The 18,215-nt window shown below is 41.5% G+C and overlaps 1 protein-coding gene across 3 annotated transcripts in view; it reads left to right on the forward strand.

Moving 5' to 3' along the window:
• The window catches only part of CAMKMT (calmodulin-lysine N-methyltransferase), a 298,063-nt gene that overhangs the window by 273,716 nt on the left and 6,132 nt on the right, over nucleotides 1-18,215 (forward strand). For all 3 annotated transcript variants that reach the window (XM_054728017.1, XM_054728019.1, XM_054728018.1), the window contains 3 exons: nucleotides 2,365-2,439; nucleotides 8,614-8,677; nucleotides 16,577-16,708. In XM_054728017.1, coding sequence (XP_054583992.1) covers nucleotides 2,365-2,439; nucleotides 8,614-8,677; nucleotides 16,577-16,708 — 271 coding nt within the window. The remainder of the gene's footprint in view (nucleotides 1-2,364; nucleotides 2,440-8,613; nucleotides 8,678-16,576; nucleotides 16,709-18,215) is intronic.

Raw genomic sequence — 18,215 nt, forward strand, 5'->3', positions numbered from 1 at the left:
ATGAGATACATCTGAGGACTCTACCCAGGACCCTATCAGTTATGGGGTTTTCTAGTCTGACTGGTGGAAACAGGTACTATCCTGGCCCTGAGTGAACACTGGTCCAGTCCCTTCCAGTTCTCTCAGATGGTTCTTTTCCTAACCTCAAGTAGTTTCCTCATGTACATTCACCAATCAGTACTCTGTAGACTACTCCAGGGGGACGCTCCACAGTTCTTCAGAATTTTCTCTCTGCAGCAATCTCCTATCTGGTACTCTATACTGTGAACTGGAATCGCCTTGGTGTCCTTAGACTTTCAGGGAGTCTACCTGCTTCTACCTTAGTTCTTCCCCCCTCAGGCACTAACCTGAGGCAATGGCAGGGCTCACTTCATTACCCCCACCCCTCTCAAGGATCACTATCCTTTGTTGCTGATTTTCAGTATCTTGAAAACTATTGCTTATATGTTTGTGTGGGTTTTTTTGTTTGTTTGTTTGTTTGTTTGTTTTGGGTGGGTGTTTCAGGCAGTAGGATAAATGAGGTCTTTGTTACTCCATTTTTGCCCAAAGCAGAAATCTTCAGAAAGCATGTTAAGTGGCTTGAATATGTGGCTAAACTACACACTCCATTCAGAGAACAACTTACTATGGAACCTCTATTTCTTGAGTGCTCTCTGCGTGCCAGCACTATGCTAAGTACACTCATACAGAATTCATCGATAGGGCGTATTTACTGAACAGCTACTAGGTGTCAGGGACTGTTCTAGGCAATGAAGATACATCCTGGTACAAAACAGGTATGTTTTAAAAAATATTTGTCCCTATGGTGCTTATGTTCTACCTGAGAAAGAGAGAATAAACAAAATTAATAATTCAGGTATATAGCACATTAAAGGGTAATAACCACTATAGAAAAATACAGAGTGGGTTAAGGGGGGTTCAGGAGTACTGAAGTGGAAATTAATTATTGCAGTTTTAAGCAGAATGGAAGTCTTACTTGAGAAGGTAACACATTTGAGCAAAGACTTGAAGGAGGTGAGGGAATGAGCCATGGGTTGTATGGAAGAAGAGCATTTACACAAGGAAGCGGCCTATTTAAAGACCCTAAGGCAGAAGCGTGCCTGGTATATTCAAGTAATCATAGAGAGACCTCTGTTGCTAGAGCAAAGACCAAGGGGAAGAGTCATAGGAAATGAGGTCAGCATGGGAACTGTATTGAATAGGGTCTTATGGGTCATTGTCAAGACTGGCTTTTACTATGAGTGAAGAGAGGAGCCATTAGGAGACAGTAAGAAGACAAGGTTTGTGATTTGAAATATGTTTTGAAAGGGTAATTCTGGCTGCTCTCTTGAGCAGAAATGGTGGGGTGATAGGTGGAAGCAGGGAAATCAATTAGGAGACTGAATTAAGTCAGATGAGAGATGATAATTCTTTCTAGGGGGAAGCAGTAGAAGGAGAGAAGGTGGATTTTGACATATTTCAAGGGTAGAACGAACTACATTTCCAGGCACATCCAACGTGGATACAACAGAAAAAAAGAGAGAGTTGAGGTTATAGTCATAGTCAAGGTTTTTGGCCTAAGCAACTGGAAAGATGGGATTAACAGATGAGAAAGAATGTGCATGAAATGAATTTGGAGGGGGGACAGGGAGAGATGAGGAGGAATTTAATACTGAACATATGAAGTTTGAGATGTCTGCTAGATTTCCAAGTGGAATTATTAAAATAGGAAGTTGGATATATGAACTTGCAGTTCAGGGAACAGTTCCAGGCTGATAGGTCCAGTAACATGAAGACTGATAACTGACCCGAAGTTAGCAATGTTGAGGATGTTGGGGAGACTGTCAGGATGGGTGATTTTTTAACTGCACCTGAAAACTGAGAACTACTGAGTGAAAGTCTTTTCCTCCATCTTGCCCGATTGCTCATTTCCTTAGTAAGAAATGCAGCTGACATGCCAAGCACAATATATGCTGTTTCACATCCTTTATTTTTACAAATTTTTATTTTGGTCAGATGGGGAATACTTTGATTTTAATATGTACCTTACTGATGTTGAGTCTAGACTCATTCTAATGACTATGGTAAAGATAAGATATTTTTCCTAGTTTGTCTCCAAAAACATATAAAACCTAGCAAAAGCTTAACTATTGTATTTAAATAGAGAATTCTTCCTCTTCTAGAATTGATGACTAAATAAAATACAGAACAGACCGTTATGTTCTAGTTTTTTATTATACCTTTTGAAATAGTTTGTCTATGCCTTTTAAATAATTTCAAGTGCCACGAAAAATAATGTTAATAGCTCAAAATCGAAAGTAAAAAAAAACAACAACCAAAAAACAACCCTAAGTATAATTTTTAAAAAATCTTTTTCTCCTCAAGCGTTTTACGATGGGATAATGAGACAGATGTCTCTCAACTGGAAGGACATTTTGACATGGTTATGTGTGCTGACTGGTAAGTACATAAAAATCATAAAACTCCTGTTAGGAAAAAAAATAGCTTTGCTGGAGTAATTGGGCTGTGCTGCTTTGCTGTCAGCTAAGCAAAGTCAACAAATGAAGCACAAAGCCACCTTAACCTCAACAAATTAATATTCATCTCCATGTGACAGTTATAAGGTAGTCTCCTATCACACAGTAACTTCTACCACATTATTTCCCAAAGATTGATTTTGAGAAGCATTTCCATTTTCTGGAATTGCCTCTGTTTCATGCTTGACGTATCAGTAAATGGACGACTTAGGCAAATTGCAAATAATTATGGCTCGGAGAGGAATAGTCTGGAGAAAAAGGAGTTTATCAACACAAGCAGCTCAATTAGCTTACTTCTTAGGAGAGATCTGACTATTGATATAAGGGAATATATGTATGTGTGCACACATATATACGCTCCAGCAAATAAACATATCTATGGAATACCTTTAGGGAAATAGCTTTTCTTAAAATGTATGTTTGCTATCTAATATTTTTCAATGTATTCAATTATGATATTTAATTATACATAAAATAAGAATTATAAAATTACATTTTAATTGTTATGCAAATAATAATATTAAAATCTCTGTCAGATGCCTGCTTTTTAAAAATAATTTACATATTTTCTCTTTACTTTTAGCCCAGTCTACTTATTGTTAATGACAGTCTGATCCTAAGTTACAGGATAAATATGTATCAAACCTTAATAATGATTTCAACTAATCTTATGTATTTTCTTCATGTGTGTTGAATAATAATTGTTTCAGCATATGGGAAATGTTAACAATTCACGATTATTTTCCCTGTTAAGAATGAGATCTTATTTGTATGTTTATCTTGATGTTTTTATGACACTTAAGTTCAGGTTCTAAAGATCTATTATATTGATAAACTCAATCATAAGACCCAGAGCCCAGAGAAGACTCCCTCTCAGAGAGTTGAATGAATAGGATGACATTTTCAGGAAGTTTTCATTATTATTATTATTATTATTATTAGGAAGTTTTCATTATTATTATTATTATTACTACTACTACTGCTACTACTATTTAATACAATTTTTAATGGGTAACTTCTATCCAGATTAATGAAATTAGATTTTTTTTCTTTTTTCTTCTGATAAGTACTTCTCAATAAAAAATTAATACTTTTGTTTTATTTTTAGCTTGGGATTTTCTAGTTTTCCATGCCCTTTTAGTCTCTTTGAACCCAATTTCAGAAAACCTGTTCCAAAGAAGGAAGAAACAGATTTCTGATTAATCATTGATAGTGTGTCTCAATATTACATCCCTCATCTAATCGAAAATAAGGAAATAAAATCTCACCATATGATTTGAGCATGTAATTTAGTAAATGTCTTTCCTCACCAGATACGAGAAAGATCCTCCAGGTTTCATTGCACAGATGAAGATAATGCTGGCAGGATTAGATCAGATTAAGCAGGAAAGTCTGATCAGAGAGCAGCGGAAAGAGGGGCGGAGGGCAGCATCTTCTTGGAGGCTTAGACGGGATCGCACAGGGATGGGCTCTGATTATGTGGGGAAAGTCAGGTCTGGCCAAGAGATTTAGGTTACGTTTGTCCTTTGCACAAATATCAAAACAGCCCGTCCTTGTCATACCTTGTGTTTTGGACACTCATACCATGTCATCCTATTTTTACCAGAGAGACAAGCAGAGGAAGTAAGATATAAGCTCTTTTATGATTAATGTTTTCAGGTTAAAAATAGCCACACAACATGTTTGAAAAATAGTCTTTTTTTTCCTAGCCAACAGGATCACATACAACTGGTATACATAATGCATATTCACTTAACACTTTTGTTACAAATATATAACATACAACACAGTGTACACACCACACACACACACACACACACACACACACACACACACACACACATCTAGTGGCTCTGTGAGAAATTATGAATTCAAATGAACTAAATAGACCAAGTTTCATTTTATAAATGGCTTTCCTATGCATGAATTCAGGTGTTTTGTTTTGTTTTTTTCCTGGTGTTCTAAGTGCCAGAATGTCAGCCTGTTTATAATTTCCCATTAGGAAATGTGAAACATTAAGCTACTCTCACTGCGATGCTGATATTATTTCCAAAAGAAATGCTTTGGTAATGGTCTCTCTTCATATTCACAGGGATGGGTAAGCGGCTTAGAAACTTAGAAAGTACAGTGGTGTTTGTCATATGCACGTTGTGCCTAGAGCAGTGAGGCTCAGGGCTCCATGAGCTCTTTATGTCCTGGGCTTGTCATTTCTCTATAAGAGTTTCTGCCTGGATGCTGCTTCTAGGGGCGGGCAGGCCGACCACGCAGCTTTTTTTTTTTTTTCCCCTCTCCTTTTTTTAGAATGTGACAGAGGACGAAAAGAAAGCTCCCCTTAGACACTGCCACCAAGATGAAACCTGAAATGCTCAGTGCCAAAAATAGGTACCGCACATAAATAGATCACTTAAGTCTCACCCCATCCTTTAGTCATTGTCAGCCAATGAGATCTGGATTAGGCCACAGGAATATGAAGCAAGAGTCAGAGTTCGAATATTAGGTGCATGGATTAAATTCTTATTGAAGCATTTCCAGCAAGGATGGCATTGTCTGATTCCCTGAATAGCTAACCAGTGGTACTGCTTGATCCCATTTACATGAAAACAAGCTCTATTCACAAACCTATTCCCAACCCACATTGTGGCTCAAGTAAAAATGCACACGATTACAACAGGCGGTGATATGTTTATGTTCTTGAATCATTCATATATTCATATATTTACATTCAAACATTCACAAACCTGTAGGTACCGGGGGAAATAACTTATTTCCCAGAAGACACAGTCTCTTGGCTCACATCTAAATTATTAGCTCAACTAGATTATAAAATAAAAAGGAAAGCTGTGAAAGGTAGTCATTATTTTACCGTTCAGCATTTTTGACAATGAAATATAGTTTCATGGTTCAACAGTTCCTAAATAACTTGTAAAATGTCAACTTTGAAATAAACAGAAAGGAAAATAGAGGTACAGCCACACCTGCAAAAGGGAAGCTGTGGACAAACATCCAAATATTAGAATATTTAACCACAGGTGTAAAAAAAAAAACAAAAAAAAAACCCTGCCTATTACGTTCCTTGGTTGAGTTGTTTAATGTTGAATTTAATATGAGTTCCTTTGCATTGGAATGCAGTCCGGCCCAGTCCTTGCTGAGTTTAGAAAAGCGAGTGATTGTTACTATGAAGTCTGCCTCTCCAGACTCCTGTTCAACCCCAACAATCTAAGAGCCTGGAAGTCAGATTTTTTTTAATCCAATGAACGCTCTCATTCAGCATTTGATGGCTTTCCAGTTTATTATAGCTCTGCAGAAAGAAAAATGATTCTGCACCCTTGGACTCGCTAACGGCTCGGAGAGAGTCTGAAATGCCAGCCGGAGCCGGCCGCGTGGGGCTAGGTGTGTGGGAGTCAGCTCCACCTGTGCACGCCTGCAGCCAGATGTGGGAAAGAAACGGAGAAGGCACATCGCCTCCTTTGCTCTCAGCATTTTCACTATGGACACTGGATTGTTTCTATTTTCTATTCCTTTTTACTTTTAATGATTTTTTTTTAAGTTTGGTTTTTGTGAAAAAAAAATTTTCAAAATAGGCTCTAGAATTTCTTTGTTTTCTTTCAGATGCTGTAATCATGGATATTTCTAAATCACACCTTAAAGAATTTTACTCCTGAAAAGATCTTTAACCCAAACGTAGTGAGCCCTTTCCCCTCACACCTGAGGACACAGTCCCCAGGAGATATACAAAGTGCCAACGATCTTGCAACCTAAGGGGCAGAGCAAGTGGAATCAGCATAGGGCACGAGCGCCAGCTTCCATAACAGTCAGTTGATAACCACTGACAGAGGCCGTTCTTCTGCTGAAAGTTCATCCGAAACAGTTAACGTAACTTAGCACATTTCACCTTCAAAATTACAAGAGGGCTTCCTTTTGTGAATAGTGACAGAGAAATGCCTCCTTTCCTCTGCACTAATTAATTTCCCTATGAGAGGAGTTGTAAATGCTCTGTGCGCTGCTCAAAACTGGCTGATTCTAAGGGAGGAGATGAAAATGGCCCGGCACCTTTCCTTTCTCATAAAATCTGTGGTTCAGATCAATGGAACAAAGCAAGTTTGATTCCACGAGTGAATTCTGTAGAGGTGTGTGTGTGTGTGTGTGTGTGTGTGTGTGTGTGCACATCTGTGTGTGTTTTAATGGCCAACCTAGGCTGACTGTCGATGCACTTTGATCAGTAACTGAAGGGGAGAGTTGAAACGGTATCTCCATCCCCATCACTGACCCGCTCAGCCTTTTTAAATAGATCCACTTAAGCTACTGCTGTTCTCTGAGCCCATTAGAACCATTTAAGGGGCGAATTTTCCAGAGATTATATATCACTCCTACTAAAGCACATTGGAATTGCTCATAGGACTATCCTGCAAAGCGTTGTAAATTCTGTAGCAGAGCTAAGGAGACAGGTGAGCTTGCTTGGAATAAAGACCACTTAGAAAACTACAGGAATTACTTTTGGGAAATTTGATTTGGATGGAGTAGACGGCATTACCTTTCGGATAACTGTATTTGGAATGTGTCCTATGTGTTAAGCTGCATTTTTCATTAAGTGGGGATGCTAATTAATATCTTTGTCACCATTACCAACATTAAGTAGAAATAGTACTTTATAAGGTTATGTTTTAAACTCAGCTTTTAAGATGCTGTTTTTTATTCTAATGATCTTACCAGCTCTTAGGATGCACAGGTATAAACTGAGCATGGCCTTTTGCTTAATGCTATGTACCCCAACCAGCCAGGTTTTCTATAGGCCTGAGTACCTGACAGAGATTTCCTCCCACAGTGATAGTCTTCTTAAAAAAACAAAACCAGAATGCTTAATTATTAAAACCTAAGATATCAGTACCTCACTAAAGTATACGGTATATAGTTCTGAAGAGAAAGAGTTTTAAGACACTTAGATATAACTTGATTTCTTCCTTATCAATCCTTAATGGTTATTAGTCACTGATTAACATGACTTAAAGGCAGATTTTATAAAAAGAAATATTTGCCAACTAATATGTATTATTAATTTGATTCCACCACAGCCACATAGGTGGGCCTTTATTGATAAAGACACAGAGGCCTCATGGGACGTGACTTGTCAAGGTGACATAGCAGAGAGGTCAGAGCCATAGCTCTGTTAAACAGTGAACTGCACTCCACCCTTGCCTGCAGTGTGGCTCCTGCTGACGGCCGATACCCTCAGCTCCAAGAAGGATGAGCAGTAGGCAGTACTTACTCATGCTTTGTGAGGAGCAGGGAGGCGAAATCGGAGGGGCCTACATGGAACGACAGCATTGGGGATGGGAGAGAGCCCCCACTTAGGCTTCTCCTGGGGTGGCTGATGCACAAGGCTGACCAGTGTCCTAGCCTGCGAGTCCCAGATAAGCAAACTCTGTCCCAAGCTTCCAAGATAAGGCCTGGTGAAGACAGGGTCAGACTGACCCAACCAAAGGGATGACAGAGCTACAGCAAATTCTCCAAAGACCAGAGGATAAAAAAGGAAGATGACAGTGAACTGGAAAAAAAAATCAACATGGAGATCAAGGGGGAGGAATCCTGAGTTGCCATGGTCTCTGTGACGCGTTGCCTAAACCTTATCTTTGTTTTCTGAACCATTTAGTCCTAGGTTCCTGGTTGAATCTAACCTCAGTGCTATTCCTAGTCACTAAAAGCCATCAGCACCTGAGATCGCTCTGGAGGTTTATTCTTGGAGGGTGGTCGCACAGCACTCTTGGTGTGAGGAGGGTCCGGGTCTACAGAGACTAAGCTCCAATGGCAGGAAGTGCTGGGAGAGCTTCATCTCAGCCAGACAATTCCTCTGAACAGAAGCTTAGAAATCGTCCCGTTAACAATAACCTGTGGCCCAGTGTGTGTGAATCCGGGCCCATTGCATGTTGATGACTTGGCTTCGCTTCGATTGCAATACCACTGACCACAATATCTTTTCTCCCCAACTTCTCTTTTTTAGCGTTGAGTAAACATGTGTAATTAGCCCTGTACTTATCCCCATTAGTATCATTAGACTTGAAAACCCAGTTTAATCTGGATTCTGCTCTCTTCTCAATGGCAGCCTGTTTCTGGACCAGTACAGAGCCAGCCTCGTCAATGCGATAAAGAGATTGCTCCAGCCCAGGGTAAGCAGTTCCTGTTTTCTCCCGAACACTGGTTCAGAATAATTAGTCTGCGCACAAAGATGGAGAGAGTAATGGAATGGCAGGATTAATGTCATGAGATACTTTAATACTTATTATGTCCAACTTCAATTGGGTCTTCTGATCTATCAGATTCTTTCCTAATCATAACCGGGAAACTTCTTACCCTTGGCCTTCAGATAAGGAACACAGTGGGTAGTAATATAAATGAAACTGCTTCAAAGATAGTGTGAGATTATTTTTATCAAAGAATTTCCTGAGTCTTTTCCTTTGATAGCAATATCTTCATATGAAAGTAGAAGTATGATATTGAAAGTTTTCTGTTGACTTCTGTCATTTTAAATCCCGTCAATGTAACCTTTGTCATTGGGTATTTATTTATTGCAAAGGCATTTTTTTTTCTATTTCTGTTTATATTAAAGAAAAAGGACTTCAGATGAATCTGTATATTAAAAGTTCTTTGCTTTAAAAGGAAGCCATTATTTACATATTATAAACATTAGGTCACAATGAAGCCACGCATGGCATAAAAATTGTGCACATTTTTACATTTATATATCCATTTATGCCTGTGAGTAAATTACAGAGTTTGTATCCACTCTTATTTTGTTGGGCTGTTATACTAAGCTAGGAGGTCTTGCAGCCTAAACAGAGAGTTAATATACATCTATTTAAAGTAAGAAAACGAGTTTAAAGCTCATGCATTAAAAAAAAAATTTAAGTATGTAAGGCACTCACTGTACCATCGAGTTTAAAATAGCATAACAATGTTAATGCAGTCAGTCTAAGGCAGGAACTCAAATTTATTTGAGAAAAGACTGCAGTGTGTGTGTGTGTGTGTGTGTGTGTGTGTGTGTGAAGTATTTTCTAGTTTTGTTTCTAAAGTCTTTTTAAAAGAGGTTTTGCGCCAGTCTTCTGACCTCAGTGAGACTTACAGACTAATACCTTTCAATATTCCTTTTATATCTGTTTTCACATGGAAGGTTCCCAGAGCAATTTGATAATCATCCTTTGCCTCACACTGTTGCTTTTTATTTTGTTATCTCTGTATAGCTCAGAAACTTTAAATAGACCTCTCAGAGGAGTAACCACAGCTTGGTAAGTGGTAATCAATTAAAGGAAATTGGCTTCTCACTTCCCTCTGTGAGGTGGGTAGTAGGTCTTGAGGCGAGGAAGGGGCGCGCCCACGCTGGTGATGGCGGCTGCCCTAGTTGGGTGAGCAGCCTGAGTTGAGGGTAGAAAAGGGAATTTGGGGCCTCTCCATCCCCCCTCTGAGCCTTAGGTGAGCCTTGTGAGCACTTGCAAGATCAGAATTTTCAGAGGCACTGAGCCTCTTGGATGTAAAGGCCTCCATGGAAATGTATCAAAGGCCACATATATAAATGCAGTACTTTCAAGGACTCCTGGATCTTGCCCTGCAAAAATAGGACCCTACTCCTCGCCAGCCCCCTTCAGGCCTGTTGGTGGCAAATACTCCATTTTGCAGCAGATCTGCATGATTTTCCCAGAGTCTTTTGTAAATCCTCCTCATGATTCACAATAGAAAACTGCCCAACCTATGAATAGACCTAAATGAAGATTGGACTGGAATCCTAGCAGGCCCCCTGTTCCCTCTATTAAACCTTGAATCACACTCCCCCTGGCCTGAAGTATGGCTCCACACAGCAGCCCCCTTGAGCGAAGACAGCAGCCCTCCTACTGACACTGTTACCCTTAGCTCCTAGAAGGAGGAGGCAGGGCCCTAGAGTAGACATCCTCCTCACTATGTGAGGATCAGGGACCCTGGATCAGAGGAGCCTGCACCAAACAGCAGCATTAGAAATGGGTGGAGGGCCTGGCTTAGGCTCCTCGTTCACAAATTGCAAGGGCTCTAGATTAAGGGGTAAGGGGCCCACTGTAAGGGGGGAGTCTGAGTTGCGGATGGAACATGGGCATTCCAAAATTACCCCCCAGGAAACTCATCCCTATTGGGGGGTCTGGGGAGGCACAACACTTGTACTCCCTAGGCCTCCACCCAGGTGCACCCTGGAAGGGTCACATGGACTTGGCAGTGACCTGCAGCTCCATGTCCTGTGCCATTGGTCTAGAAGGGTTCCCAGAGCTTGGGGGTAACCAGAGGAAAAGCTGAACTATTCTTCTTAGCTCTCAGCGCTGGCTGTTCTGCTTCCAGAGGACCACCCCCTGCTGAGTGTGTGTGTTGTGAAGTCACAGTCCAAGACAAAGATAATAGCAAAGGTTTTATTTCTACTTAGAGCTGCTTTTAATGTTTTCTTTAGCCAAGACAACTCCTCCGTGGTGTTGTGGCCCAGAGGTCTGAAGATGTCACAAGAGGCCCACAGAGAAACGACTTGGGGGCTACGCTGGTGGATCCTGAGTCCTTCATAATTCAAGGCTCAGCACATCCAACGGGAGATTCGGGAAGTTCTCAGGGTGCCCAGCAAAAACTGCACTGGAGCCAAATGCAGCAGATGACAGTGATGTGGGCGGGGAAACGTGGCACTAAAGGGTTTTAAAGGGCAATGCCATGATTCCCAGGTGTCTAGCTTTGTTTCAGAGGTAGAAGAGCATGGAAGTGCTTAGTACCCAGTAAGTGTGTCTGAATGTGTGTGTGTGTGTGTGTGTGTGTGTGTGTGTGTGTGTGTGTGTGAGAGAGAGAGAGAGAGAGAGAGAGAGAGAGAGAGAGAGAGAGAGAGAGAGAGAGAGCTGGGTAGTGACCTGCCTCCAAACAGTAGGGACTTAGAGCCAAGAATATTGAATTCCATTTTAGATGGAATGGGTTAAAGGTACTTACAGAACTCACCCATGGAGAGATCTAGTAGAGACTTGAAAATATGGGTGAATGCTGCAGTTATATACTTGTGAGTTTTGAGGTATAAGTGATAGCTGATGCTCTGGACTTCGGTTCAATGACCTAGGAATAGGAATAAAAAGTAGGCAGAGCTTTGGGGACCGCTGACAATTAGGGAGCAAGTGGAAGAAGAGAAGTCAGGGGAGGGGACTGAGAGAGATACAGGGGAAGAAGCAGGAGGAAGCAGGGAAAGGCAGCATCTCAGAAACCTGGTAAAGAAAAGGCTAGAAAATAAACATAAGCTTAGACATGTAATCGGTATTTAATAGTTAGTTGCCTGGAAATGAAAGAGGAATAAAAGCCTTTCGTTGGCATAGCATTTTCCATTTAAAATAAATCCTAAGCACACTTATTTTTCCAGAAGTACACACCCTTTAGTATGTGAGTATAGATTAGTCTAGCGATACAGCAACAACTGCACTTGCAATGTAAACAGTATTGCCTTGTTTAGTGGGACTGCTCCTCTCTCCTCTCAAGGGATAAATGAATCTCTCAAATTTCTGCTCATCAGTCGAAATTTTACATTCAATTCAGTGTTCATTCTTAGTTTAAAATGATTCCGTGACTGTGAATGCTTAGAAACTTGTGCTTTGGTAAATTGAAAATAATTTTTCTAAAGCGATGGGCTAATTTGAAATCTGTTTTGTTTTTTTTCTTGTTTTGATTTTTGCAGCCTAAATTGTAAGGCGTATTCCTCTGATTGGACCCGACAAAGGGTTCGGCTCTACTGAGATGGGTGTGTGTCCTAAAACCAATCTCTGTGGGGTGGATGCAGACACTCAGTAGGGCTCAGTGGATGCTTACTGAAGCATTCCGAACTGTTGTCCCTACTAAGTACGAATCCACATCTCAAAAATGTCTATATTTAATTAAATGAAAAGGAAGCATTTTAAAACTCATAACTGAGTAATTAGAGATTTAAAGTTCTGCTTGCTCTTTCTCTTTCTCGAGGGTCCAGTATTGTGCCCTCTCATATCCCGCCATAGTTGCTGACTCTACAAATGCTTCTTGGAGGAAATCTTTTCTAAAGAATAAGCAATAGAACATGGCCTTCAAATTCCCAAAGACTCGTATTTCTCAGATGATTCAACATTGGCATTTGGTTTATTCTCTCAACAAATATTGGTTAAGTATCTACTATCTGCTAGGTCATGCAAAAATGTGGTGAATAAACATTAGAAGATTCCGTTGGCATGGAGTGTACATTCCAGCCAGAGGAGGCGGGCAGTAACAAACAAGGATATAATGTGTGTCAGAGGTGATGAGTGCCAAGAACAAAGATAGAGCAGGGAGAGGGGGTGAATAATGATGGAGTGAGGGGGGGGGGGCTGCTGTTCTAGATTGGGATGGTTAGAGAAGGACAGGTAAACTGAGGCCTAAAGGAGGAAAGAGATGTCTAGGCAGAGAGTGCAGCCATAGGCTTCGTTGCAGTCCCCCTAACAGCTCACCCCAATCAACAAGGGGGTGCACTGTGGAGAGCATGTGCTTTGTAAATACAGCATCAACCCAACCAAGAACCCCAGAGCCCTGTAAACTTTATGATAAACTAGAGGCCTGGTGCATGAAACTCGTGCATGGGGGGGGGGGGTGTTGTCCCTCAGCTCAGCCTGCACCCTCTCCAGTCTGGGACCCCTTGAGGGATGTACAACCATCCAATCTGCCAGTGGGATCGGGCCTAAATGGGTGGTTGGACATCCCTCTCACAATCCAGGACTGCTGGCTCCAAACCACTCACCTGCCTCTGCCTGATTGCCCCTAACCACTTCTGCCTGCCAGCCTGATCACCCCCTAACCACTCCCCTGCCAACCTGATCGATGCCTAACTGCTCTCCGGCCAGCCTGATTGCCCCTAACTGCCCTCCCCTGCTGGCCTGGTCACCCCCAACTGCCCTCCCCTGCTGGCCCGGTCACCCCAAACTGCCCTCCCCTGCAAGCCTGCCCCCCCCCAACTGGCCTCCACTGCAAGCCTGCCCCCCGCAACTGCCCTCCCCTGAGGTCCTGGGTCCCCGCTCCAACTGTCCTCCCCTGCAGGCCTGGGTCCCCCCCAACTGCCCTCCCTTGCTGGCCTGGTCACCCCTAACTGCCCACAACTGCCCTCCCCTGCAGGCCATCTTGTGTCTAGGAGTGACAGTCAATTTGCATATTACTCTTTTATTAGATAGGATAGCTTAGATCAGTGATTTTCAACCCATGTGCCACAGAATTTTTTAAATATGCAGTACCACCCTGGCTGGTTTGGATAGAGCATCAGCCTGTGGACTGAAGGGTCCCAGGCTTGATTCCGGTCAGGGGCACATGCCCAGGTTGTGTGATCAATCCCCAGTGTGAGGTGTGCAGGAGGCAACCAATCATCATTGATGTTTCTATCTCATCATTGATGTTTCTATCTCTCTCTCCCTCTCCCTTCCTCTCTGAAATCAATAAAAGTATATTTTTTTTAAAAATGCAGTACCTGACTATTTAGTCAGGGGCACTGGCCTCTTTTCTCTTAGATTGTCAAATGTTAAAAATGACAACAGCCAACAAAACAATGGCCTTCTGGTGTGAATGCCTTGTTTTGAACCATAAATATGTAGGTCATATAATAGAGTTGCATCTTATTGGTCACAACACATAATAAGGTTGTGTCTGATTGGTTAATTCTTAGTACCAGAAATCCTTTATACAAGTACTAGTATAGGCACCTGATTTTAAAAAAATGGAGCAAAAAGGGTAGATAATTACTATTATTATTATTTTTTTTTTGTAAATCAATCAAAATTAGACCTATATTTTTGTAAGATCGGCAAAAAATTAAATCTATTTTTTGGTGTGCCACAGAATTTTAGTAATCAGTTTTTGTTTGCCATGAGATGAAAAAGATTGAAAATCGCTGGCTTAGGTAATAGCTGTTAAAAGTCAACTCTTCCATTGTAATTGTAAGACAATTTTTGCAAGTGAATTTAAAATAAAAATAAAAACTTCCATTATTAAAAAACCCAGAATGGCAACCAGCTCTTAGAAATGACTAAAATGACCTACTAGTATTTACTTTTTTTTTAAAAATAGAGACTTCTGCTCTCCTGCTGAGACCATGTATTATATCTACTTTCACATCCAAATGCATTTCTAGTGCTAAGTTTGAAAACCACCTGAAAATAGCAATTAATATGAGAAAAGCTGACAGAACCTTAAGTGTATTGGCATGATTGGTGCTGCTATAATTATGTGCCTGAGTGTGTACATGTCTATGTAAACACAGTATGAAAACATACTTGCTGTCCGGGACAGTGTATCGGGGTATTTCTTGCAGGTAAATGGGGGAAAGAGAATGACAAGGAGAGAGAATTGATGGAATTTTTATAGATGTTTCTAGTCTTACATCTGTTTAACCTTGTTTTTCAAACTGTTTCCATATTCATCACCTCATCTGATTCTCACAACTTGCCGGGGGTGGGGGGCAGGCTTTGTTCTTCCCACTTGCTGGGTGAGAAAACGCAGTGGGTCGGCTAGGATGACTTGAGTTTCTCATCTGCCACATGAGATTGGACTAACATCTCCAAGGTCCTCAGGCTCAACAGCTCTGAGATTAGTTTTCTGATTTTCCCGAGGTGACACAGCTCTTTGGTGGTGGAGACTCCCTTTACATCCAGAAACCCTTTCTGCCACACAGTTCTTCCTTGTATTCTTCAACACCTTCATTGCATGTCTAATCGTCTGTGAAACGTACTGTCTCCCATACACCGTTGTTGAGGGGATTGAAGGGGAGGTTGAAGCACCTAGCACAGTGGTTGCTATTTTCATTATTGCCTTCACTAGTCCTGATGGGGCGGCAATGCAGTGTACAGGAGAGAGACGTGGCATTGGAGTCAGATACGTTTCCATTCATTTACCAGTTGTGTCATCCTGGCCAATTAGTCAACCTTTCTGAGCAGCTTGTAAAACGGAGCTGATAATCCTTACGTTTTGGTGGTTTTGACGATTTAAGGGAGACAATGAATAGAGAGCCCCTCTCCCAGTGTCTGACACGTACTGCGTGCTCAGTAAGTAGCTGGCAGGTGGGGATGATACACCTTTCATAAGAAAGTAGGATATGTTTATGATTCCCTCAAAACCTGAAGTGGCATTTCATCAAGGTGAAGTGTAACCTTGAAATTAACAGAAGCATACAGCCATCTTTTAACCAAATAAAAAGAAAAGAAGATCCTGAAGCTTAGCCATTCTGTGCACATCTGAGAGGGGGAGGGAAAATCCACAGGCACCCAGTGGTGAGCACATGACCAGCATGGAGTTTCATGTCCGGCGGGTTTCTGAAATCCGGTGGGTGTTGTATACAGGTCCTCCCGGGCTCCCCATTGCAACAGTCTCATAAGGTTGCGCATTTTATTTAGAAAAGCCTGTTTGTCCTCTTTATACCACTTTCTCTGAAAAGCAATCATTTGAGTACCGCGAGGAGCTGCTTTGCTCTAATGAAGGCCATTTTGAAGGATTCAATGAAGTTGGAAACCAAGATCCTTGTAGCTGACAGCGTGGTCCCTAGAAAAGGCCGGTGGCAGGACTGAAACGTGAAAATTCTCCACTGGGGATTGTGGTTCCTTGTCTCTGCGGAGGATTTCTTGGTACTGAGATTTCAGGGCACAATAAACTCACATTTACAGGCGTCTGTAGCCACATGCCCTGGAGCTGTGTTGCGGGTGTGTTGGCAGCTGCCAGCAAGTCGCAAGGTGGGTGGCACTGCCCTGGACCAGTTCCTTGAGAATCTAGTGCTTTTGTTTAAACCGCTAGACCCCAAAGAGGTGCATGTTGTACAGAATACCAACTTGGAGTCACATTTTGTGTACGACATGTGTTATTTGAGAAGCCACTGGCCATCTGACTATGATATCTATTGTTTTCTTGATTGATGCATATCTGTCTGTGGACTTGTGTGGACGTCTCCAGAACAATTGAGTTTTCCACCTGAGATCAGTATGTTAAATGCTTTGACCAATGTCTGCGATGTTTGGTTGCCTGCCAGTTTTAAAATGTGTAAATTTCCTTTTTTAATGTTCCAGGGGAAAGCAATGGTATTCGCCCCACGCCGAGGGACTACTTTAAACCAGTTTTGCAATCTAGCTGAAAAAGCTGGCTTCTCTATCCAAAGACATGAAAATTATGATGAACACATTTCAAACTTCCACTCCAAGGTTAGTTTTCTGCTTGTGTTAGATAACACTTTAATCCGCATTGCATTTTGAAGAGATCATGGTCTTTTTGGCAGGTAACCTAAATATTTGATTAAAGTACTTCTTAGGTGTGCTGCCTCTGAACAGCTCTGTGTATCTGATTATTTTGTGTGGTAAAGCCATCTTTTATCTTTGCATGTCTAGAAGGATTTTACAGAAACCATTCTTGTTTACTCCTTTCTCTGAAACAAAGTTATCTTTTCATTTATAATAGGCTAATTTATAGGATGCCTGGAGGTGGCATCGAATGAATGATAAACAAGCATTTATATTTTAATGAAAAAGCTTCAGCTTTTAAGTAGGTTAAATGCTTAGCTGCACTGAAATAAATAGAAGGTGACTGTCTAATTGTATCATGTTGGACTGTAAATCTTTATCTCTGCTTGCTTTATGGCTGGGTCAGTTGGCAGTTTGAGACTGTTAAATCTCCTACAGAATTTCACAGTTGTGGGGTTAGATGTCAGAGCGAGGCGCTACAAGATTTAGGTCAAAAGCACTTATCTGAGAGTGATTTCTAAGCTTGCTTACATAAAGCAATGTTATCAGCCTTTTTATTATTTATGGGCATACAGCAATATAGGACACCAAGAGGCAAGTGTTCTGAAAACTTTAGGTCTCTCACGTTTGCTAATACATGTCACTGTCACTAGCATAACATGTATTACTTATGTAATTTTGTGCCTTACAGAAATCTCCCTTCTCTGAACTAGTCTGACCTTAGCAAGAGACTTTGACTGGTCATAATTTTGCAAGTTGTGACTGCAGAAAAATAAAGGCCTGACCTTAATTTTCTCCTGTAAAAATACCAATAGCACTCTACATTACCCAGGACTATGGTTTAATGCAGAAGTTACTGACTTTTGGAAAATTACATACAAAGTGGACCTGATCTTCCCAGCAAAAGAAAGGAAATCCTCACTTTCCGGGAATGGGTTCGCCTCTTTGAGTCTCTAAGGGCTCCCTTCAGCCCCTGGAATAGAAATGATGCTTTGTGAACTGGAGGGGTTAAACCACTTCCTCTCAGCCCCTGGAATAGAAATGATGCTTTGTGAACTGGAGGGGTTAAACCACTTCCTCTCACTGTTGGAATCAGGCCCTTTGCTTACAATCAGAAAATGAAAGCAGAATGGCATGGTACTCAAATCTTACCTGCCTCTCCAGAACAAGTTTTCCTCTTTCAACCCCTCCCCAAAACACAGAGAAGGGCCCTCGAGGCTTTACCTGGCGGGGGCAGGGCCCTCCTCTACCCAAAGCAATTCCTTCTGCCTTCTATCCGGGATTGGATGACGGCTGCCTCAGTGTCATTGTCATTCACTTTCCCCCCAGAACCACATGCGTTTAGATCCTCGGCCTCAGCTCAGGAGAGCAAAGGCTGGGGTTTCTGAGCCAGCAGAGAAGTCAGGGTCGGGCCTGATACCTTCCCTGTCCTCTACCCTCTTCACCTCCCTGCAAGACCCGGAGTGTGTTG

This window comes from Eptesicus fuscus, chromosome 16 (assembly GCF_027574615.1).
Source record: "Eptesicus fuscus isolate TK198812 chromosome 16, DD_ASM_mEF_20220401, whole genome shotgun sequence".
In the NCBI taxonomy this organism is placed as follows: Eukaryota; Metazoa; Chordata; class Mammalia; order Chiroptera; family Vespertilionidae; genus Eptesicus; species Eptesicus fuscus.